At 40.7% G+C, this 25625-nt stretch overlaps 1 protein-coding gene across 2 annotated transcripts in view; it reads right to left on the bottom strand.

Moving 5' to 3' along the window:
* Positions 1 to 2981: 2981 nt before the first annotated feature.
* The window catches only part of plcb2 (phospholipase C, beta 2), a 28831-nt gene continuing 6187 nt past the window's right edge, over positions 2982 to 25625 (bottom strand). For both annotated transcript variants that reach the window (XM_061249900.1, XM_061249908.1), the window contains 27 exons: positions 25413 to 25492; positions 24813 to 24866; positions 24339 to 24414; positions 23834 to 23934; positions 23484 to 23644; positions 22653 to 22799; positions 22012 to 22169; positions 21101 to 21183; positions 20864 to 20948; positions 19602 to 19860; positions 19067 to 19146; positions 18885 to 18981; positions 18568 to 18652; positions 17670 to 17794; positions 16985 to 17136; positions 16364 to 16528; positions 16164 to 16263; positions 15916 to 16020; positions 15241 to 15299; positions 14900 to 14984; positions 14174 to 14800; positions 11484 to 11667; positions 10892 to 11021; positions 6327 to 6391; positions 5145 to 5205; positions 3955 to 4014; positions 2982 to 3466 (listed from right to left, as the gene is read on the bottom strand). In XM_061249900.1, the coding sequence (XP_061105884.1) occupies positions 3299 to 3466; positions 3955 to 4014; positions 5145 to 5205; positions 6327 to 6391; positions 10892 to 11021; positions 11484 to 11667; positions 14174 to 14800; positions 14900 to 14984; positions 15241 to 15299; positions 15916 to 16020; positions 16164 to 16263; positions 16364 to 16528; positions 16985 to 17136; positions 17670 to 17794; positions 18568 to 18652; positions 18885 to 18981; positions 19067 to 19146; positions 19602 to 19860; positions 20864 to 20948; positions 21101 to 21183; positions 22012 to 22169; positions 22653 to 22799; positions 23484 to 23644; positions 23834 to 23934; positions 24339 to 24414; positions 24813 to 24866; positions 25413 to 25492 (3552 nt within the window). In that variant the 3' untranslated portion in view covers positions 2982 to 3298. The remainder of the gene's footprint in view (positions 3467 to 3954; positions 4015 to 5144; positions 5206 to 6326; positions 6392 to 10891; positions 11022 to 11483; positions 11668 to 14173; positions 14801 to 14899; positions 14985 to 15240; positions 15300 to 15915; positions 16021 to 16163; positions 16264 to 16363; positions 16529 to 16984; positions 17137 to 17669; positions 17795 to 18567; positions 18653 to 18884; positions 18982 to 19066; positions 19147 to 19601; positions 19861 to 20863; positions 20949 to 21100; positions 21184 to 22011; positions 22170 to 22652; positions 22800 to 23483; positions 23645 to 23833; positions 23935 to 24338; positions 24415 to 24812; positions 24867 to 25412; positions 25493 to 25625) is intronic.

The following is a 25625-nucleotide window of genomic DNA, read 5'->3' as shown; positions in this document are numbered from 1 at the left end:
TAACAGAATTTGACCATTACTGAGAAATTACTAGGCAACGCTATTTCCAGATGGAGCAGGGAGGTGGGGGGCATCATTAATTGCCTGTGCAGACTCGACAGGATGCTCCACAGACAACAAAGCGGGGCTCGCAAATATGAACACATTAGAATTCAAGAGGCAGCGCGGAATAGAAGGAGTCCTGAGGAGGGGGGGGAAATGTCACCAGTCCGAATAAAGACACCCACAGCGCTGCCAGACTCCAAGTGTCTGTAGGAGGCACTATTGACCGCCCCCTTCTCCTCCAACCATCTTCTACACCTTTTGATAATGCTCTCAGCAGACACTCATTCGATGACTATCCATGATTGACATATCTTCTGTGTCCAGATGGTTTCATACTGTTGGAACGGAGATCCTCATCTTATTCAATATTGGTCATATGATTAGTTTCTGCACCAATGGCACACAACCTTATTGGGTCAGACTTTTACAATAAAGGTATGTGAATTGGCATTAAGTAATGTCATGGGGTGGCCTGTAGCATAGTGGTTAAGGTACATGACTGGGACCCGCAAGGTCGTAGCCACAATAAATTCCTCCTAGCCATTGAACCCTTGAGCAAAGCCCTTAACCCTGCATTTCTGCAGGGGAGGATTATCTCCTGCTTAGACTGTACGTCGTTCTGGATAAGAGCGTCTGCCAAATGCCATTAATGTAATGTAACGTAGTTGCTAACATTAATTAATTGATTGATGGGCAAATACAGACATTAAATTAACTTTCCATTATCTTCTAGCTAATGTATTAGTTACGCAAGTAGGCTATTCATACATGACCAAACCATAGGATAGACTTATAATTAGTCCACTAAGAGGTAATATGTGGATATTTGAGTTACTGTCACCTTCCTATCAGCTTGATCAGTCTGGCCCTTCTCCACTGACCTCTCTCACTAACAAGGGGTTTTTGCCCACAGAACTGCTGCCCCCTGGATTTTTTGTTTTTCACACCATCCTCTGCAAACTCTGTACATATGTACTGTATATAGAGTACACACAAAATCTACACATTCATCACTTAATCTAGGAACATTCAGACAACAATACATTCAGAAAACACACCACATGTGCATCAAGCTCCAATTATGAGAGTCAGAACACTTGAATATGATTTTATAAACCATTCTAAAACATTGTTTTGTGATACTTTATTTAAAATTTTCTACAAATTGTCTAAAAGTGTTCATGAGCCATACAAACCGGTTATACACATTTCACGGGATTAAGATTATCATAAAGCAAGCATTCAAATAACAAATCTACCAATCCAACACAATCTCAGAAGAATAATTTAAAGATACAATAGGTAATTTCGGACTCCTAATGGTCAAGAGAAGAATTGCAGCAAGAAACACCCTCAAACCATAACATTTTGGAATTGGTAAATTCATCAAGATAACTATGGCTAATTTTCTTGTAGCTACCAATAGTGATCTGGTATTGTTTTATAACTAGATATGTAGTTTTCACTTGGATAATAAGCGATAGTATAGAGTTTCAGTGATAGCTTCTCTGGAATGCAATTTTGGCAGCTACATGCAAACAATCTGATTAACCCCCCACGCCATTGGCTGTGGCAATTAGAACCATTTTTCAACCAATGAGCTTGAATTATTGTACAACTGTACAATGTTTTGGTGCAGAGCGATGGCCTGTCAACTGTATATTTTGAAACCAGAATTTAAGGACTATAAACACAGGCAGAGGGTGAGTCAACATGTCAGTGAGCCTTTTTCAATGATAGGAAGGGATTTACAATGGTCTTGTAACAATGTTTTAACACAAAAATCGTACCTATTGTCCCTTTAATTATTATTGTGCAAACATAATATATACTGTATATGCAATTAGATAACATTCAGTGTCATATTGTTGTCTTCACTATAAACATACAACTGATCCAGAATGCTGCAGCCCGTCTGGTATTCAATGTTCCCAGACATTCACATGTCACCCCCCTGCTCCGCAACCTCCACTGGCTGCCTGTTATGGCTCGCATCAAATTTAAAAATTTGGTTCTCGCATACCAGGCAGTTAAACGATCAGCCCCTGTATATATTCAATCCCTTATCAAGACCTATACACCAACAAGACCCATCCGTTCTGCCACTTCGTGCCGTCTGGCGCCTCCCCCTCGCCACACCTGCACTTCACACTCACGACTGCTGTCTGCCTGGTCCCACGGTGGTGGAATGACCTCCCGGTAGATGCTAGAATGGCAGAGTCTCTGACCTCCTTCAAGCGCAGACTGAAGACCCATCTCTTCAGGCTACACCTTTCCCTCCCCAACTCACCACCATGATTAGCCTTAGACTGTAATGGCACTTATGTATAGATTGTATAGATATTGTTAGTTGTATAGGTATTGTTTTCATTGGCTGTTGTATTGTATTCTAGCTGCCAACTGTGGTATGCTAGTTTGAAAGTTGATTGTACTCTTCAAGGGTTCTGATTTTCTGCATGTTTACACTAGGACTCGGAACTGTACTGTCCTCTCAGGTCCTCTTTGCACATGTTCTTGTGTTTGATTTGCACTTTGTTGTACGTCACTCTGGATAAGAGCGTCTGCTAAATGCCATGTAATGTAATGTAATGTAATGTAATGTAATAAAGACATACAGTGCAGGTTGTTTGATGGAACAATGCTTTCTTCTTCAAATGTCACTACTGTACCTGTGTTGGACTGAGAATTTGAATGCAGAACGAAAGTGCATAGATTTATTTCAGCATACATTTATTCTGTATCAGGTGATCAGGCTAAGCTTACCGTAACCTTGTTTTAACCATTGCACCAATGACCCCGGTGTCACAAAGTATATTGCTATAAAATAATAAATAAATAAATACATAAAAAATAAATACATAAATATGCTTTTCTGTTTCATCATCATTTTTACCTTTTGCTTGCATAAAGAAATCTGCTCACTTTTTATCGTTAATTCAGTCCACCATTCAACATTATAAGATGTGAAAGTGTGCAGGGGCATCCGATTATTAAAGTTACACAAAAACATTTTGTCTGTGAATTTGAAGTGTGTTGCATGAATTTAAGCTCTACCTAAATAAACTGTAAATACACACACATTTTGATTCCCTGTAAGATTGATTTAACCTCTAACCAGAAAGTTCAGGCATTACAACTAGTGCTGGTTCCAGCTGGACAATAACCTAAAACCTACTCTTTTATATTTGAATTGCATGTCCAGGGCAGTTTCATCTTTTCACTGCTGTCTACCTGGACTGAGAAAGCACTGAAACTATCCCCTGAATACGTCCCCTGTCTGACCGCCGTCTTCCTTGTCTGGGTTGGGCTGGTCCACCAGCTCCGGGTAATGCGGGCTCACGCAGCCGTTGACAGCATCTCGCATGCCGGCAGGGAGCGAACTCGTCTTCTTCTCATGTTCTGTGAGGGTCTCGTGGTTGAGCTGTGATGAGAGGGAGGGTTAAAGAGGCAGTGGGCTGTCCATCAGCATTCAGGACCTCAGTGCCATTTAGTTTGTCAGTCAATCAACAGAATCAGATAATCCAAAAATTTGATTGAAGAGCAAGAATTAGTATGCATTTTTACTTAGCCTTGATTCGCTCATATCTAACTCATATTTCCTTGCTGCTGCTAGTGTACTTACAATAAGAGCTTTGCACTCAAGGGAATGCAACACATTGAACACATTCACTGTGCCTTTGAAAAATAAACAAGAATGCATTCACCACCATCAAGAAGGCTATTCCTAAAGGCAACACAATTGAGCAATAAGGCCCTAAACATGACAGACCTGAGTTTACTTATCTTAGGAAGATATGTTACTTATTTCATCGTATATATTTGCATATGACCACAAGTGTCAATAATCACCTAACTTTGAGAATGGAAACAAGCTGGACACAAGGCAGAAGTCATAGCAAGAGTGCTTACCTGCTTCGTCTGGTCTTTTATCTGCTCCAGGGTAGCAGCCTGCTTCCTCCCCAGTGCTTCCTGTTGTAGTGGGTTACTTAATTAAAAAGCTTCATACATCACACCTGTCAGTATGTAAAACCTGCACCCACAATGCACCCTGCCGCACCACAGGACCAGCTGCAGTTATACTGTTTTCTGAACATTTTTAGAGGGTTCAAATTGGCAACATTTTCTCAATACTATATACTATCTGATTGTAAGAACAAAAGTGGCAGAACTTGCAAATACAAAAGTACCAACAACAAAACATGGTAAATGATTGATATGCATGATATGATATGGTGTTTGATATGCATGTTGAGTATATGTGAACAAGACTTTGTAACCAAGCTAGCAATAAGCACTAAACACATTGTCTGCCAAATAAACATACGTCCTTAATTTGACTCTCCTTGGAATTAAAATGGTACCATCCAGCATGCTTGCAAGCAAATTTTACAGTCTTGGCCAATTTGCTTTAGAAACACGTCTGGCGTTCTAAAATGTAAAATGTAAACATATACTTGACCAATACTGCAGGGACGCTAATCCTATGTTTCAGCAGGAAATGTGCAGAGAAGCTTAATTTGACAGGATGATTTCAACGGAATTCAAAGTACTTCTGCCTAGAAAGCAGTACATTCAAATAAAATTAATATTTTAAAATGTGTGGCAACGTCCCCGAAGTCATGTCTAAAATCGCATGATTCCTTCACAACATTCTCAAGAGCAGAATTCTCTGCAGTTTCTTCAATGTACAGAGCATCATTTTAAGCCCTCTTTTCACACTTGGCAACCTACAGTCAAAACAGCATTAAGTGGAAATGAAATGCCACAAACAAAACATGTAAACAGCAAAGTTGGGCTTGGGATTATTGTCAGCGCATTGACTCATCTTTAAAAGCAGAAATGGTGCTATGCTGGTGACTTGGCTCGGTCAGAGCCTCCAGACCAACAGCATGCATGAGGACAGAGAAAGGACTAAGGCCTTGTGCTCTTCAGCACACTCTATTCACAGTTGCCATGGTTATCTGTTTACCAGCTGCCTCTGATATACAAATGGGCACATTGATCATCACGTGAACCTACTGTATGTCGTTTCCAAGAATTGTGAATATACACACTTCACAAAGCACATTTTGTAAATAAAAATGGATATTGTCGCTTACGCCATTTGTTGACTGGCCATCGTCCTCAGCAGCTCCAGGACCACTGTTTTTGTTCTTCACACTAAAGAAGAATTTGATCAAGATTCTCTCTTTTCACAATATTTATAGTACAGAATCTTATAAGATGCATAAATACATATTGTATTTTTATATTCATGACTAATGCATAATACATGGGTGTATAATCCAACAGTTGTCAGGGTGCTGGCAAATTTTGTCCTTGTTTGGCCCGTTTTAGTAAATAACACACCCTAATCCTCATGGGCATGCTTTAACACCTTGGGACTGATATGTATCTGACCTACCATCAAACAGCTGAGGACACTGAAGAACAATAACATACCCACTGATTCATTTATTTGGGTTGTATTTGTTGCCCCCTCACACACAGCCACCCACACAAAAAGGCACATACACAGAGCCTGCTTCAGCCATGCACTCACACACACACACATATGTGTGCACACACATGTACCCACACACACACACACACACATATACATATGAAGACACCTACACACACACACACACATATGTGTGCAAACACATGTACCCACACACACACACACGTATACATATGAAGACACCTACACACACACACACATATGTGTGCACACACATGTACCCACACACACACACACACACACACACATATACATATGAAGACCCCTACACACACACACACATATGTGTGCACACACATGTACCCACACACACACACACGTATACATATGAAGACACCTACACACACACACATATGCACACACCGAAGGAGGTGATTGGTACCTTGCATGGCAATCCATTGGTGTGTGAGTATGTGTGAATGAGTGAATGAGGGGCATTAATTGTAAAGCACTTTGGATCTAATTCTGGCTTTTCTGATAAAGAAAAGATACTTATTCATCATATGAGAAGGCATGTACTTATCTCAATGTCATACTGGACACATCTTAACATAGACTGGATTAAAAAAACATTTTTCTTTTACTTTTTCTTTGACAAATAAATACATTTAAATACATAATAATTAACATGCAAAATGGGTTTTGTAAAAAAGCTAGCACTTCATTTTATTAAAAAGTCAATTGAATGGACAAATGTCAATTGAATTCAAGCCAGTGTCATTTCCTCCTCATTCCACAGACCTGGGCTGTCAGACAGCTTTGTTGCATGAGAACCCACCTCTCCAGGGCCTGTGTTTCTTTGGCATGCTTCTCCGCAGCCAGATCTAGCAGCTTCGTTAATTGCTGTCACACCAGATGAAGGCAACAGGAAACAGGAAATGACACGGTCAGCAGGTCTATTTTCACAAGCTCGAAAATGCAACTTCTAGCCAAAGCAAAAAAAGGCAGCTCTCTCTCCTTTCTATGGCTTTCACTGAAATGGCTTTTTGTAATTTCACACACTTCATTCATTGGGTATATGCAAAAGAAGTACAAGTTGTCTCTCTTTGGACAAACTGACAAATCTTGAGTAATACTAGAGTTGTAGCTTCTTATCTGCTACACTGGCCATGGAGATAAATCAAAGAGATAAATTTAAAATAAAAAGACCTTTGCAAAGCATTGATTCTTCCATTCTGAGTAGATCAGGTATTTATGGTTGTTATGCTCTGGAGTACTCAATCTATAATTGGCAATCGATACTCTGATACGCAATACCCTTGAGACGAGTTAAATGACAGGTCATGCGGACAGTTATGTTGACTTTTAAAATTTTAAAAAGTGGATTGCACTCTTACTTTAGAATTTTGGTTTAAATACATAAATATGTAGGTATATGGAATTAATTAATTAATTAATTAATTCATTATCTTAACCCGCTTATCCTGAACAGGGTCGCAAGGGGGCTGGAGCCTATCCCAGCATACATTTGGCGAAAGGCAGGAATACACCCTGGACAGGACGCCAGTCCATCGCAGGGCACACACACCATTCACTCACACACTCATACCTATGGGCAATTTAGACTCTCGAATCAGCCTAACCTGCATGTCTTTGGACTGGCGAACTAGAAGAACTAGCAGACAGAGCCTCTATTTGCAGGTAGGTTATTAATGATAACTTACTGTAACTCACTACATCAAATCTAAAAAGGCATATGCTTATATATAATTACAGCTGCAAACAGGGTTGAAGGGGTCCAAGCAGTAACCATGGCAACTTGATCAGATCATGTAGAAAGTGTGACTGTAAGCACTGATTTTATGTTTTATGTCAGTTGACCAAAGATTCGGTGTAACTGAGATATGAGCTCACGTCCTGTTCAGGTCAATTGCCTTTGATTTGGCTGTAATTAATTAATGTTTTTTTAAATCAAAATTCATCAGATAGGTTTTCTGAGGGTTGGTGTGAAGATGATCTGTGCCAAGGTTTGTGAATACAACCACACACAAGAATTACTTTTTTTTAAAGACAAACACATCAACAGTTATTGGGCAAAATGCTTTTTTACTCATTGTGGTGCCTCCCAGCAGTCAAAAGACTCACATATTTTTGCACATCCTCTGAAAGGGGAGCTGAGTCTATGTACCAAGTTTAGTGTCTATACATCAAAGCATTGCTGAAATATGAGCTGTCTTCCTGTTTGGTGACTTTGCTGCTGATTCCGATTGGCTGTGACGGACAAACGTTTTCGAAAATCAAACAATCATTGTGGTAACTTTTGTGAGGCTTTGTCTGAACATCATCTGCGCCAAATTTGGTGAAGATTGGACAAAATTTGCAGCCAGTGAAAATTTTTCAGAAATTCCAATATGGCGTAAATTACAAAGGGGAAGAAATTTACGGCTTAATCGAAGGAATCCAGCGGTCCCTCAGTTTGAAAATCGAGGATACAGCTAAAAACTTACATGCATAAATGTACCTCCAACTTTGACTCATTGGTGGCTCTAGAGCACTCAAGCTGGAGACATGAATCTTGGTGAAAACCATGGGACTGTCCCCAATCAGTGTGCCAAATTTCAAAACCTGTTACCATATAGTCCTAGGAGCTGCCATAGACGCCCTAGCTAGAAGAAAAAGATGATGATGATGATGAATAAGAAAAGTTAAAAACACACTGTGTGCCAATGCAGCTTTGCTTGTAATGATGGTTTAGAGCAGGGATCATCAAATCAGGCCCCTGAGGGCAGAGAACTGCTGGTTTTCCACCCTCCCTTTACCTGAGAGTCAGGTGTGAAGACAATCTTGCTAATCAGTAGCACTAATTGTTCAGTTAATTAACTGACACCAAAGAGTTAGATATACAGCATTAGGTGGCTTCTGTCACGTTTCATGTTTGTCACGTCATGTTTCATGTTTAGTTATTGTCTTAGTTACGTTATTGTCATGTCACGTATTATGTTAGTCTAGTCTCGCCATGTTTTTATGTTTTATTTCTGGTTACGTTTCATTGTCTTGTCATGTCATGTTTCATGTTTAGTTCTTGTTACCATTTATTTCTTAGTTTTGCCATGTCATGTTATATAGGTTATTGTCATAATTTCACAAACTTGTTATGTCATGATTTATGTTTGTTTCATGTTATGTGATTCTGTTCATTGTTTAGCATACACTTTTTTTGTGTCTTTCTGCAAACCTTGCATTCCTGCTTTCTCTCTCTCCCTTTCTGTCACTCACACCCTAATTGTTTCAATTTCCCTTGTCTTCTTACTAATCTACTAACTTTAGATCAGGATTGGGTAATACTAACATTCTAACCATGTGTTCATGTTACCTTACGTTTCTTGTGCGTGTCATTTACTAATTTACTAACGCTAGGGCAGGATAGGTTTATTACTAACGATTACTAATTATCTTGTTAACTTGTCAATCCTCCTCACCTGATTTCCATTCTCATGCTGCTCTCAAACTAATTGTCTACACCTGTCTACACCTGCATATAAGCTCAGTCTCATGTCTTGTCTTCGCAAAATTGTTGTCCCCTGTTTGTTAGTGCACTTTTGAGCATTTTTTTGTCAAGCCGTTGTCTACCTGTTACGATCCAAGCTTGTTTATTGGCCGAAGATTATTGACTTTGCCTGCTGTCTTTGTGCTTTTGCCCTGCGGAGCAGACTTCGGTCTTGAATCTTGCACCGTCATCGACCCTGAGCCTGCCTACTGCTTTCCTGGCTACTGGACTTTTTTGCATGGTGTACCGATTACGAGACTGCCTTCTCCCTCGGTACTGTACTTTGGTTTTTGCTGGATTTTACGTGTATGAACATTGCCTGTTTTTTGACTACGCTCACTGGACATTCCCTGAATAAAGCCCTGACGGGACTTTATTACACCCCTGTTTCTGAGTCGTGCATTTTGGGTCCAACCCCCCACGCACCCATCTCAGCTTCACCCTCTTGTCATTTCTCGATAAGTAAAAAAAAAGAAAAGAAAAAAAAACCATGCTGGAATTCTTTGAACAATGTGGTGTCGGGTTCAGTTGAAATCAATTGTGGTCCATTTCTGTACTGATCTGCTCTAATACCTGAGAATTCAGTAAGATGCTCTAACATTCCTGCACTGTAAAAACACTTCACCCTACAACTTGTCCTCTCAAGTTCACTGAACTTAAAATGAAAACTTTAAACTTTGAAGTTTTTTACAGTATGAAAATAAGAAAAGACTCATGAACGAAGAACAAGTGAAAACCGAGTTAGCAAAGTGTTATCCAAACAGTTGTCAGACACCCACAATACTGATGACGTGAACACATACTACGCAAATATACCCCGCAATACACAACAGAATTTGTATTGTGTAAAACCAAGCAATGATGAAAAAAATGCTAATGACTAATTTTGTCTGGACTCCAGCAAATGAAGTAGATGTGAAATGAAGACTGCAATCAGCGCATAACACCATTTCACTGATGAAGGCATTATGCCACCAAACCACAGAAATGAAAGGACCAGTAACTACTCTATTGTAATAATAGTATACTGTATTCAGGTTACTGTGGTTACTACAATTATAAAAAAAGGTTCAATCACCAGGGTTCAGATGAATGAGTTCAACTAATTAGGCAACATACAGTGGGGTCCAAAAGTCTGAGACCACATTGAAAATCTGGGATTTATTTTTCATGTAATCGTGGAAATAGAAAGTTAGATAGACTGTAGACTGTAATGGCACTTATATAGTTGTATAGATATTGTTGTTTTTTGTATTAGCTGTTGTATTGTTGTACTCAGGGTATTCTTGCTGCCAACACTAGGACTCAGAACTGTACTGTCCTCTCAGGTCCTCTTCGCACTTGTACTTGTGTTTGATCTGCACTTCGTTGTACATCGCTCTGGATAAGAGCGTCTGCTAAATGCCATGTAATGTAATGTAATGTAATATACTTCAAAGCTATGCAAGAACTACTTGAAGACCAAAGAACAGCAAGGAGTGCTGCACACTCCACAATCACCTGACCTGATAAGTACTTGTACCAGTATGTGTAATTAGCTGAAGTGGCATATACTTTTACATATATAATATTGCATGCAAACTACTATCCATCATTTAATTTTTTTTAAACCAATGATTCATGTTTTTAATGTAGATCACAGAAAACACAAACGTATCATTACACTGATGGTGTGCCCATGGCCAAAGGCACATGAACCAGAAATATATAGGTTGGAGTCCAGGTTTGATCCATGTCATTTTATCATTAAAAACCTTAAGTACCCCTTTGGCTATTTTGTGAATCAATGTATATGTACAGTGTAAATGTGCAGTGTATGATTATGTCAGGCAGGAGGACAGGTTGGTGCACTGTACCTCAGTGGCATGCTGTTCCTTCTTCTTCTTCAGAAGCTCATACTGCCCCTCCCATAGCATTTTAAGTTCTGTCAGCAGCTTAGCCTTCAATTCCACAGCCTTGTCAGGAACGAGGGTTGGGTCACCATTCCTAGTGGGGCAAAACCACAGGAGAGGACTGGTGCGGGACTGGTTAGGAGAGCCCCTGTACTAAATTATGCTATGGAATATGCTATGGAACTACAAAACTATGATGGAGTTATTGTCATAGTTCCTCAATTTCCCACTGAAAATTGAATTGCCTCGGTGAGGAAAAAGGAGTAAACAGGATTTGAGCGCTCAGTTTTTGCTCTGGGGCACTTACATTTGAGTGCTTTACCTTTTATTTCCTTGAACAATCCATTAATCAAGGGAAACTGATTCTCTAAGAATGCGATTTATTGCCGTGTTCATCCCATCTGAATTGAACCGCTTGCACCCAAAACAAAAACAACGACATAACAGTTGAAGTGACTAGTTCCACCTAGTGGAGGAAAAAGCTGTGACTGAGATTGCGACGCATTGCATGACGGATGCTTGATGAAAACTCTGTGTGAAGCAAAGATGGACGTACTCTTTCTTCTTCCCTGAGGACTTCTTCTTCACAGATTTAAAAGACTCTTTGTATTTTTGTATTAGGTCATCTGCCTTCTTCTGAGATTTCTTCTCCATCTCTCGGATCTCTTTCTCCTGCCTTTTTATGACTTTCACAAAGCTCTTGTGTTGTTTCAACTCATCCAATGTCACTGAAGATGGTTCTAGACAGGCAAGACAAGAAAGTGTATTTTCACCATTTTATTGGGAAAATATATGGTGGTTGAAGTATGATCATAAATAGCGAAATCGAAAGAGAATATGCCTATTTTTGGAACTGCATCTGTATCCCTGGAATTTGACAGGGAAATAACTCCCCAAGCAAAATATTATTAATTAAGTATACTTTTTAAAAATGTACTAAGTATGCTTTCAGTAAATATGTACTAGATGTCTAGTAACTTTACACATTTTGTGTTAAATTGGCCTTTTCATTCCAAGTACAAGATAACTTAAGCAAGCCTGCCTTTGATTTGCTATGACTATTAAACTATTAACCATAACAATTTCACCTTGTCCAGCACTTTAAATACAGTTTAATTGATTTCCAATATCTGTTATATGATCCAGCTGTTGTTAAATATGAAGCATAACAATGCATACAGATACAAGAAACGATTTTCATTTAAATATATTTTTTTTTATTTTTGATTACATTCAGTGCATGTCATTGAATATTCACCCTAGGCGTGTATTCAAGATCAGTTTACACTTTTCACACTAGATGGCAGCCTTTCAGTCCTGACAACTATTGCTAGCTATGGTTAGCTGCTTAGCTAACTACCAATTTGGTTACATTGGTTGCCAACTGACCCATATAATGTGTAAAGTTAAAAAAAAAAGATTCTGTATTGAACTCAGTGCAGGTGTATGGAAGAGAATGGACACAGGTTAGATTGATAAAACAGGGCATTAATGGACATATTGTATGACCCCCTCTGCAATCAGTCCCAAAAATCCCAACACGGCTAGCCACCGCTATTATGAACATATCACCTAAGCCTAACACACAGCACTGTGTACACATGGTAAGCACTTAGCCAGTCCCTTGGTGGCCAGCTAGCTAGCTATGCCAATCACTGCTACAGTATTTTCATTTGTGGAAGTTGCTAACCCTACCTGCTAATTTCTTTCAATCCATATGACGGAGCTGGCAAGCTAACCACCTGTCAACAGCTAATAATATGGCTAGCAATAGCTAGCTAGTAAATTGTTGTTGAAATACAGTGCAGTTGATAACTAAATTTATTTCTGTTTTCTTTTCAACTCTGTACTCCAGCACACTGGATTTTAAATGAGGCGACCAAAAGCAATTGCAATGGCTTCTCAGCAGTTTCTGATTAGTCAGGCAAAACGTTTTCAGTATATATTCTTGATTTTAAGCTTTGGGGTCCATTAAGGAAATTTCTTAACATGAGTATAACACCCCCCAACCACATAATTCCATTTGGCCTCCATACTTTGCTCTTGCCATGATATTGGTCTTCCCATCACTCTGAAAATCTTGGTCTCACAAGACCCTTTTCCAGAACTCTTTTTTAGGTACTACTAAAAAACTACGGAAAGATTTCTTATAGCAGCACTATGGAAGCAATTGAATACACCTGACTAATCAGAAGCAGCTGAGAGGTCCACTGTCCAATCACTTCTGGTCCCCTACAATGGGGGGACTATGTATAAAAAGCAATATGATATTCAGCAAATTAGAAATATTCTGTCCATCTATTATCTGCCCTGCTTATACCTCATCGTGTGTGTGTGTGTGTGTGTGTGTGTGTTTGGGGGGGGGGGGGGGGGGGGGTTGGGTATGGGATAGAAATACACCCTAATCCATTCCAATTTTATGGACCTTCTTGCTGTGAAGCAACAGTGCTACTCACTGCACATTCTGATATGTTGCTACTCACTACCATATGCTACATATACCATTTCATTACAAATACACTTCAAGTTTTCAAGTTTTTTTTTATTCTGCTCATATGAATAACTTAAAGAATACACATATGCTTATATACATATACTTAAAATGAAACCATACAAAACAACAATACAATAACAATACAACAGAAAAATGCAAGTAAACATGGCAGCAGGGCTCTACAGTGAATGGCATTTAGCCTGAATAGGTGTTAGCAAAGTGAAATAGTAATATATTTTCCAGGGATTCATTTTATTATTTGTAAGTCTTAGTACCCTTAGTAAATATGATTAAATAAAATTATATTTAAAGTATACTTACCAAAATTAATGAAATGAAAGTAGATTAAAATAAAGTGCAACTTTCATACAGTAAGTATAGTACCACTATAAGTATACTATCTGGTATACTTATCTGAAGTACACTAAAGTACAACTTAAACCAAAGTATACTTTTTATTCGTATACTAAAATTCCACTATGAGTACTGTATATGCAGTTTAGTATACTTGTATAGTACACACTGATGTACAACTTAATTTTAAGCATACTGTAAATTAAGCACAACAATGATAAGCACACTTGAAACATTTTTGTATACTTAAATTATATTTTTTATATACTTAAGTGTATGACTCGGGTCCTCTTTGGTCATCTGCATAAAACCACTAAAGTACAGGAACATTATAAGAAGTATGGCCATGATAAAAGCTTTGGGTCACTGAGCATGGCAACTGTCACAGCATGCCTTACCTGGGCCAGTATCTTTAGATGTTTCCTCAGTTATTTGAGGGGCAGTGGGGTCAGAGGGGGGATCAGTGTTGGGGGAAGGGACAGCAGCAGCATCTGTAGGAGTGTCACCATCTTGGGCAGGAGTATCTTCTGCAGGAGTGTCACCATCTTTGGCAAGAGTATCTTCTGCAGGAGAGTCACCATCTTGGGCAGGAGTATCTTCTGCAGGAGTCTCACCATCCTGTGCAGGAGTATCTTCTGCAGGATTGTCACCATCTTGGGCAGGAATATCTTCTTTAGGAGTCTCACCATCTTGGGGAGGAGTATCTTCTGCAGGATTGTCACCATCTTGGGCAGGAGTATCTTCTGTAGGAGTCTCACCATCTTGTGCAGGAGTGTCACCATCTTGGGCAGGAGTATCTTCTGTCGGAGTGTCACCATCTTGGGCAGGAGTATCTTCTGCAGGAGTGTCACCATCTTGGGCAGGATTATCTTCTGCAGGAGTGTCACCATCTTGGGCAGGAGTATCTTCTGCAGGAGTGTCACCATCTTGGGCAGGAGTATCTTCTGTAGGTTCATTGCCTTCTGTGGCTGAAGAGGGGTCAGTGACAGCATCTTCTGTTTGGGGAGAGGCTTCAGTCCCTGCCTCTGAAAGTGCATGAAATAAAGTACATCAGAACACAATCAGTTCATGGACTCTGAGATTCTGGAGGCCGTGTTTTGATTTAGGAAAAACCTCCACATTACCTGGTTGTGTGCTTGGGTCTGCCGATTGCTCCTCCTCCTTTGCTACAGGGGCGACAGGGGGCAACTCGAATGGTGACACGTACTCCTGTGGATACACATACCACAAAAATCCCCATCAGAGACACTTTCCATTGATTATGTATTTTAGCTGTTGTTACTGGAATATGGCTGCAAGCCTTTTCAGTGGGGGAGGAAATATTCCATTTCTGAAATACTTCCAACCAAACCTCAGCTGGCGTACAGCATTATAAAGTAACACGGTACACATGCATCAATGTCTTAGCTTCACTGATCTCACCGGTAAGCTTTTTAAAGACTCGCTAAGCTCGTACAGGCCTTACCTCCTGGGGCTTTGAGGTTTTCTCAGTCTTAGTTGGGTTGAATAAGGCATCTGTGAAATCTGGAACAGAGAGATGAATGGTGCTCAAGGAGAAGAGTAACAGATTTATGTATTGGTCCTGATTTTCTTCTCAGGCAAAATGATTACATGCTTCTTAACTTAATTCCCTATTAAAACTATTAAGCCTCTTATTTGTCCTGAGGCCCATTACATCATATGACGGTTTCATACAACTTTTGGTCCCTGTTTGCCACAACAAGTTTTTTTTTTAGCAAAAATGTAATAGAAATAAGATTAAGTTTAAAATTCCAGTCACTGTACAATCCAATATACTTTAAATTCTCAATTTATCAAATATACTGTACATTCTCAATGTTCAATGAAATCCCTAATCTATTCGGCTCTCATCTTTATTTTTTAATTATTGTAATTCTTTGGTATTGTTGTCACATAAAGCTAGACTGTAAAGCTGCAGAGGGGACCTTTTATGCTGTTTTTGTGACAATTATTATTTGATATGGTCAAAGCCTCCATATAACCCAAACAATTATACCTCAGTTTCTGAGCCACTGAATGTGAAAAACTAATACAGGGTATCCTCAATTGTGAACCCAGTTATGAATCTGGAAGGCTTTGGTGGTATTTGAAAAAAAGTGCAGTATCAAAAATCAAGTACCTGCGAAAGCTGCTGGAATATAGTCCTTAATATCAATATACACAAACAGGGCTGGCAGAGTGAGAGGCATGTTGCTTTCAGTGCACAGACAGATGTGATGGAAACCTGCCAAACAGGGAGTAATACAAATCAAGGGACTGGAACAAACCAAGCCAATTCCTAAACCTCTCAAAATGCTAGAGAATCACAAGACAGTCTGGAGGATCAAACGATCTTTGCTGAATAAGCGACAGAGACTGCACATTCACCTGGCTGTATAGCATCGATGGGGATTATCCTGTGTCCCAGGAACTTTCCACTCTCCTCATGGACCACTATCCTGAGGGAGGCCATCTCTGGCAACAGGATCTATGAACATATACAGTAAGCACAGATTAGAAAGCAGCAGACTGTTCATCCCTGACCATCAGGGTTGGCATATGGCCAATCGCAGAAAGATGGCGCCAACCTTCTCAAAGACAAAGGGCTCCTCATTCCACACAGGGTTAATAGCATTGGCGGTGGGTGACCATTTTGTCCGGCACTTGCGCTTGGGGTCTTTAGGCAACCCAATGATCTCCACTTCCACCCCTGTCTTCACGTTCTTCTCTGATAGGAACTGCCCCGAGTAGATCTGGAGAAAACGCAAGGCCAATGACTTCTGGTGCACACATACACACACGCATGCAGGCTCACACACACACAAACACAAGCAGACACACACACACACACACACAAACAGTGAAAACATTTCAAGCCCCAGTGTTGAGGGATTGTGGGGATTTCAACATGATTTAATTGGATGCAGAGCAGGACTATACAGAGAACCTCCCACCCCGATATCAGAATATCAATCAGCAGAAGAAAACACTCTTAGCGAAGCCAAACAGTGGAGCTGATGCCTCAGGGAGAGACGCTAAATGCAAACGGTGATAAAGAGCTCCATGATTCAAACAACACCAGCACTCCCAGATGCAGTTATTTGCAACTAAAAACAAACTGATAACTGCCCAGTTTACATAACATGTATGAATTATTTTGACATTTGATTTTAGCTCAGGTTGGAGTGAGTGAGAGGAGCTCAGCTTGCCTTTATTGTTAGAGTGCTAGCGATGATGGTGTCAATCCTGTCAGTGTGGGGATCGAACTTCTTGTCACTTCGACGCAGAAGGTCATGTTTAAGTAGGTACCCTGTCCTCCCATTGAACTCAAACAGAGCCATGTTCAGCTGCATGGGAAAATCTATAGACAAAAATGATACAGTACTGCCCTCAACTTAAATCTATTTCATTCTATAATGTCTCCTGCCTTGTAATGTAGAACTTGGCAACTGAAGTGTTTCAGGCGTGCTGTCCTTATATTGCTTCTGATTTTCCATTCACGCCTTTAGAGGTGTGTGGGATGTGGGGGGCAAATTGTTCAAATAATGAAAATCATGAGTTGTTGGTCTGTGTGAATAACAAAATGGTGTATATTCTGCTGCCATTCAACAATGTTTCAGAACAGAACAACAGAACAAACCACATCTTGATGCATAGTACTGTCCAACATTGCCCTCTACAGGAACACATGACAATGACTAATCCACTTACAGTGGTGTTTAAATGATTTTCCAGCTACTGACTCAACATAATGGAGAGTGAGACCTGATTTTAAATTAACTGAAGCTCTCATTAAAAACACTAACAATGTTTATGACAACCATACTGCTGGCATTAAGATGTGTGAAACTGTATGAACAGAAAAAAGACAGAATTGATGTAGTCATGCAGTACCCATAGTTTGGTAGTTTAGTGCTACAAATTGACAGCCTGCATTCCAGAAAGGCTGGGGATTATAGTTTGATGAATCCATCCTGGTGCCCTTGGGGTAGATCCTGCTCATCTGCCTCTTGTTGTATCTGCATTGTCCTGTATAGGAACTCTGTTACAGTCTGTCAGGTTATTCAGTCATAAACACTTTCTTATTCTTGGCCAAATATACACTCACTGAGAACTTTATTAGGAATACCTATTCATGTGATTATCTAATCAGCCAATCATGTGGCAGCAATAAAATGCATACAATCATGTAGATAAGGGTCAGAAGCTTCAGTTAACGTTCACATCAACCCACATTTTTTTGGATTTAAGTGACTTTGACTGTGGAATGATTGTTGGTGGCAGACAGGGTGGTTTCAGTATCTTAGAAACTGCTGATCTCCTGGGATTCATGCATACTAGTCTCTAGAGTATGCAAAGTATAAAAAGAAATGGTGAGAAAAAAAAATCCAGTGAGCAGCAGTTCTGCAGAATGCCTTGTTAATGAGAGCAGTCAGAGGAGAATTGCCAGACTGCTGAAAGCCGACAGGAAGGTGACAGAAACCACACATTACAACAGTGGTATACAGAAGAGCATCTCTGAACACACAATGCATCATAACCCTAAGTGGATAGGCCACAGCAGTAGATGTCTAATAAATTCCTAAGACAGTTCTTGTGTATGTGAATGTATATTGCAGGGTTGCAAGGTTGTGCAAGGTTGACCTCACATGTCCTTCTTCGTGGTTGTTCTAAAGCTGTGGCAAGGTCAACACTCTATATCGCTCTTAGCTCCTATTATTGTCATCAAAATTAATAATAACAATAATATCAGCTATTTGTGCCCTTATTATTAACAGCTACAAAAGGATACTCAACAAACTCTACTGGTGACTTGGCAATCAGATCTCCTCCTTTGGTTTCCACAAAAGAAGAGATTGCATAGCTCCGGTTCTTCTCTGCCAACAGGAAAGTAAAGGACTTTTAAGAGGAGCTTCTCCCCAGCTGGGATACAGCTCATTTACCACTGCCAGCAGTGTCACACTACACAAAATCACTAATGTGGGTAATATCATTAATGTCAGAAGAGCGAGGCTTCTCATTGCTCATTTATGTTGCATATTTCAGTGAGCATATTGCTTATAACAGCGGGACTCTAGCCAATAGTCAAACTTCCCTCTGATGACTCACTTTTAGCATTCTCGAAGGAGATGAACTTATTGGGCTGAATGTAATTGACCACGGCAGACATTTCTTCGTAGGCTGTCACTTCCTGCCCCGCAGTACCCTGAACAGGGAGTGAGAAAAATGGTGGTGACCGGGTATGCCAGAGGAATGGACGACCGGGGCTGTCGAGTGAAGGCCCACTCTACCTCATCCGAGTTCTTCATCTTCTCCTCGTCATGTTCGTCATTGTCATCATGCTCCTCGTGGTCGTCATGTACCTCCCCCTCTGACGGAAAACAGACAGAGGGTACTGACATCACTTACACGGAGTGTCCCTCAAGCAGCCACAACACATGCATTTAATATGACCCCAAATAGGCCATTCATTGCACATTCAATATAGACCCATACAGCACTGTGCTTTTAATATGCATCTCTACAGCAGCCATTGTGAATTCAATATTCAGTTTCCAGACATCACAATGTAACTGCCATAGCACATCCACTATACAGCCTACAGGCATCTCTAGAATAACCACAGTGCATCTTACCAGCATGAGGACAGTTATTTCCTGTGAAAAGCTCCTAAAACATCTTGAAATATGGTCCTTTGTCCACTTTACTAGATGGCAATGACCTTACTCTGACCCAGCCATTGGAAAATGAACCCAAAAATAGAGTAAAATTGATTACACAGGAACACACATCGTGCCAGATCTACAATCCACATAGTGTGCCCACCTTGACTCTCCTGAGGGACAGCTTGGTTGGAGTCAGTTTGGGTGGGGTCAGTTTGGCTTGGGTCAGTTTGGCTTGGGTCACTTTGGCTTGGGTCAGCTTGATTTGGTTCAGTTTGGTTTGGCTCAGCTTGCTCTTGTGGCTGGTCTGGAGCCTTCTTGGGGGCCTCTGGTTCCTGTTTTGGAGCGCTGTTCTTCTTGTTCTTGATCAGGATCTTTCCCATGAGCTCAGAAGGGCTTGGGATTTGATGGCCTGGCTTGAGCTGGTGAGACACACAAGCAAACAGGTCAAGCATGCTAACTGCATTGTTTAGCAGCCAGAGTTGCTTTCACAGTTTATATTGTTAACTTACAATCCATTGAATCCACATGAAAGTTAGATTTAGTACCATGCTCAAACTAACACAGTGTCCCATCAATGAATCAAATGTAAAACCTCTTGAGTTACACGCCCAGTTCCTTATTCATCATGTTTACATTGCCACCCTGGCAAACAAACTACAAAACAGGAGAGCTGGGTGTAAACGAGTGAAACCGATCTTTCAGGGAGATTTTTGGGGTAGTCGATTTGACTGATGTAAAATTAGGAGAGGGAAGTGGATGGAACAAAATTTGGTATGAAGTATTACACAAGTATTACAATGTAATACCAAATATTTTTTGGAATATATACTTTAAGACCATGGAGGGGTAAGTCCCAGTGAAGGTCAGTTGAGGTAGAAGTCACAGCCACTGAGACAGAAGGACGGAATGGCGGAGAGGGTGATGCTTAAGCTGTTATTGTCTGTGACAGCACCCAGGCTATAAAGAATGGCTCAGCCCAGAGACCCTGACAGTGTTAATTGGGGGAATATTGGAAAATTTAAAAGCTTCGGTGTGAATGGCCTTTCTTACTCTGAAGATCACAGAAAGCACGGACAAAAGCCACTTTGCAGTCATTTCACTGCTCAGATGAGCTTATGCATTGTGATAGAATGTGATGAAGGGGTAGGTATTGCCCTTTTAAACACAACTGGCTAAATTCAAGCATGCACTCTCATAGAAGTATAGGTATGGATGTAAAAACAGATTAAAAGGTTGTACCTTGTAATTACACAACTTTAGCCAAAAATATTTGCTGTCATGCCAATGTAATTGAAACAGGAAGTATGGTGTGTATGGTTATCTAGAATTTAGACAACTGGTTTTTACCATATAATGCCTCTGTAAAAGAGCCATGACAATTGAAACAGTAAGTGATCACAGTGGTCTATCAATTATACTCACTGGATAATTCTCCAGAGGATCAATAAGCAGGGCATCTCCAAATATAGTCTTGCAGTAGTTAGCCATCTTCTCTTGCTGTTTGACCCTTGATAGAGAGTACAGTGTATAAGTCCAACTTTTATCTATTGTATTCACTTTGAATTCCCTAAGAAGCTATGGAAATAAAGGACATAACTCTTTAGGCTGAGATAAGGTGGAGTAAAGGAAGCAAAGTAAGGAGACGTTTAGAGCTCTTACGAGTCAACATGATTCTCAAAGGACAGCACGACAGGATACTGGGAGGTCTTGAAGGCGCTCTCCGCAATGGCCTCAATCACATCCTAAACAAAAATACAAAATCTCAGGCACATGCTGTATGTTAAAAGAAACACACCTCCCACCATAGAGACACCAGAAGATTCCACTCTATTCAGCTGGAACCCTGAAAAGCTGAACAAAATAGCCAACCTTGTGGCATTGTCTGATATCACTTCTGTGAGCAATGAAATTAAATGAACTTGTGAACACCTGGCCACAGTCAGGCCAAATAAAATAGAATGCGCTACACATTCAATAATCGGAGGACTATGTCCGTGGCAACCAGCTGTGAACTAGATGCCATTAAAGCTGGCGACGTGGTTCTCAGATGGCCATAAAAGCCTTGTTTGGGGGAAGCAATACATTCTAAAGAGAGGTGTGATGTAACAAATGGCAGAGGGCAGCGGATTGGCCCGCCTGTCTGGTCGTCAATTGGCTGAGGCAGCGAGGGAGCTGTCACTCAGAGACACAGAGCAGCACCAGGCTTCCGGAACGTGCACTGCCATGGCGACGCTGCAGAGACCTCCGCGGCTCTGCTTTATTACATTACCTTCCATTAAGCTCCCTTCTGATCATCTAACAGGGGACAAAGCCAGCTGCTTGTTAAATAGGCATGTTGAACCGCTGAGTGCAGGCAGTGATTTTTCATTGTATTCCTATATAGACTTGGTACAGTCGCCAGGCATCCATATGACCGGAGGGTCAATAACATATCATTTTGCATAAAAATGGAAAAAAAGTATTACATTGTGTCTATTGCTTCATTACTCCATAACTAGCTCTGAATTGAACCCCTGTCATTGCATCTGTCATGGCCAATGACGCTCTCTCCATTAGACTGCTTAGCACACCTTGAAGAGGATCTCGGTTGTCATGGTGAAGCCGTGGGTGATGATTGGCTCTTCCTCGGGGGGCTTGCCCTTCCAGCAGTCCAGCTCCAGGCACCGGCACCCTGCCAGCAGGCACTGCCGGTACATCTCTGGAGACGAGACCCCCGAAAACTGCCCCGCTGTGGAGGGAAAGCCTCCTCTGAGTCTCAGCATTCCAGACCATCACATATGGGTGAAATATCCTCTGGTATAGGCACCTACTGTGCATATGCATTCATTAGTATGGTCAGAAATGGTGGTAAGCATATATAGTTAATATGTCAGGACTATTTATGTTCTGTTGGCCACCTTTTCCTACCACTAGAGTGTATCTACTGCTTAGTTTGCCTAAAAGCTACATAGAATCTGGTATCTATCGTCTTATCAAGCCAGGTCTTGAAAATCCCCAGTGTTTCTGCCTCAACTACATGTGCTGGAAAGCTATTCCATATTGTGCTTCAGTCAGTTGACTGAAGGTCCTAACCTGTTTGTGCTAAGGAGCTATTAGCTGTGAGGTAGTTGTTTTGGGTGAGAGAGCACTTATCTGTAAGGTAGTTGTTTTGGGTGAGAGAGCACTTACCTGTGAGGTAGGTGTTGTGGGAGGTGTGTTATGGAGTTCTTACCTGTGAGGTAGGTATTGTGGGATGATTTTATGAGGTAGTGGGGCAGGGGCTGGGTCATGTCATGGCACTTGGAGAGTTTCTGCAGCAGCACCACGGATGTCTCAGGTCCCATCAGGTAGAACAGTAGCCCCTCTGGAGAAATCTGACCTGGAGAGTGCAACACAAAGATATTGCGGAATTGCATCACATCATTATCAGTCTACGGCAGGTTTGCACAATCATGTGCCATGGAGGGCGAAGAGTGTGCGAGTTTTCATTCCAACGAATCACTACACCAGCTTATTTCACTAATTAGTTCCCTAATTGCCCTAATTGTCTGTGTTAATAAGCAACATCAGCTGATTGGGGTAGTTATAGATTGGAATGAAAACCTGCATACTATAGTCATTACTAACCCTAATCCTAACCCTAACCCTAATCCTAACCATGTGCACATAAAACTCCAACACACGTGGGATCAAATTATTCCTACTTAAAGGGTCCAGTACTCTGTATGGCCAGTGCAAGCTTTTCTTTCCCAAGGGGCCCTGATCAGGGACAATTTGGGAAAGAAAGGTGTTTTGCTAACCTAACCCAAATCCTAACCATAATCCTAATCCTAACCATAAATCTAATCCTAACCCTAATCCTAACTCAAATCATAGCCCTAACTCTTAGGTGATGATACAATTGTTCCATTAGTTTAAAGAGTGTTAGACAATCTGAGCTGCCAGCTGTGTAGGCCCTGCACTGCTCACACAGTTGAATTCTCCTGCAGACAGACGCTGTAAATGGTACATGGTTGGCATTTATATAGCGCCTTGTGCCAGAGTGCCAGACACCTGCACACACCTCGGTTGGCCGTGGAGGAGCAGGGCTCGTATTTCTCGATGATGCTCTTCACCTGCTCAGGGCGCATGGGAGGGAAGAGCTCCTCGTTCAGCCGCGAGTCACGCTGCTTTTCATTCACAAACTTCGTCAGATTCTCCTTTGTCATGTAGGGCTTTGTTGTGCTAGGTAGAGGCAACATAGGGTCAACTACTGCATGAGGAAATAACTTTAACCAATGGACCCATCAGCCAAAGTAAAGTCCTTGGATCAAATGCACTGGTAGATTCTGTACTCTGACACTGGTTAGAATTACTGTTAGCTTTTTTAATCTGGCATGCAATATGACATTTACCAACATGAATGGGACTTACTAAGCAGTGAAGATATCAGCGATTTCAGGCCTGGGACACAGATTTGTCAGGAAGGCTTTGAAAGCAGCTTCAGTAAAGACGTCAGCCTTCATTGTGTCTCCCTTGGAGAATAGACAAGCCAAGGTGTTACATAAACATTAACACCCGTTTTCCAAGATTTTGTTTATTTTTGAGCAGTTTAGCACATACAAAGTGTCCACAGCTGAATTACCATTAGTGCAAGACGTCTAGGGAAACTTAATTACATGAAACTTATTTGATAGACGATGCAAAAAGTACCTACTAGGGAGATTGAACACTGGTAAGGCTCTGTTTTCTTGGCCAGGGCCTGACCTTCCCACCTAGGGCCTCACCATCTAATCTTCTTCTGACAGATTTATTCTTTAAAAAAATCTCCATTTGTGCCAATATTTTGCAGGGCCCCCCAAACCATATTTTGCCTAGGGCCCACACAAGTCTAGGGAAGGCTCCAGGATGCCACTGGGCAGAGGGGCATCAAGCTCACCTTTCCTTTGGGGAGGTGGGCTGCACTCAGGGCACTCTCGACTCTCTTCTTGTCTGCAGGGAACATCTTGTAGATACTACAAGATAACACACCGCAGCATTAATCAAGCATGTATCATCAGCATGTGGCTTAATGTTTGGCTGTGGTGCTAAATTCAACAACATTGTATGAACACCGGAAAGGTTAACAGCTCAGGGACAGTTGTTTCCGCCTGCTAATTCAGAGATTTTCCATTCATAATTCTACTCCTGGTGTCCCATGATCCAGAAAGAAAAACAATTTGCTTTGTGCAAATTATGGCTTGTGTTGGTTTAGCCTGATAGTTAACCGTGGAGTTTTATGGTTTGGACAGAGCAAAACCCAGATTCATTTCTGACACCTCCGCCACCAGAGCTGCCTACTCTGGTTTTATTCTGTTAGAAATTTCTATCTTTGTTTTTAAGCTTTGAATTTGAGATTTCACCCATCACTTACTTCTTGACTGGGATCTTTCCATCCTTGTTGGTTTGTAGGGAGATTCGGACATACCTGTAAGGGGACAGGAGGTGCTTCATTATTTTAGTATTCGTAGTATTCTAGCTACCAACCGTGGTTTTGCTACTTGGATAGTTCTATAAGGGTTCAAGTTTTTATCTATGTGATCACTCTAGGACTTGGAACCGTCCTTTATTGTACTTCACTCTGGATAAGAGCATCTACTAAATGACTATAATGTAATGTAATGTAATGGTTTGTCAGACTTCAGACTTCTTAACATTTAAAATATGGGTGGATTAAATATTTAGTGTCCCTGGGTTCCTTTTATACAATGCGTGGAAGCAGGGCATTTCATGACACACCATTTAAATATCAATATATTCCTATGTACATGAAAGAAGTGACACAGTAATTTGACATATTTTCTTTATTTACCAATAAAGAATCAAATCACACATGTCCTTAAAAATCTGTCAAAGCAAATGATTAATCATAATGCCACTCATGGTGATATTTTGTATGTTTCTTTCACAAGTGTAAATAATCTAATCCTTCAGTATATTCCAGAGAAATGGGTGAAAACCTAATAGTACTCACATTTTCTCCAGGTAGACTTGTCTGCATGAATTATTTCTCAGGGTGTTGTAGACAATTGCCAGGATATCTGCAGCCCAGTCCTGTAGCCATAAATCAAACCATGATAATGCATATATTCCTTCAATTGTTCGATTCAGAGATCTTACCTGACCTTAACTATAGCTTTTTGTATTATTATAATTCAGGGTTTAGCACTATGCATATTGGAACACT

Source organism: Conger conger, chromosome 1 (assembly GCF_963514075.1).
Source record: "Conger conger chromosome 1, fConCon1.1, whole genome shotgun sequence".
NCBI classification, from domain to species: domain Eukaryota; kingdom Metazoa; phylum Chordata; class Actinopteri; order Anguilliformes; family Congridae; genus Conger; species Conger conger.
Note: the sequence above shows the minus strand (reverse complement) of the source record. Positions and strands in the feature narration are given on the sequence as shown.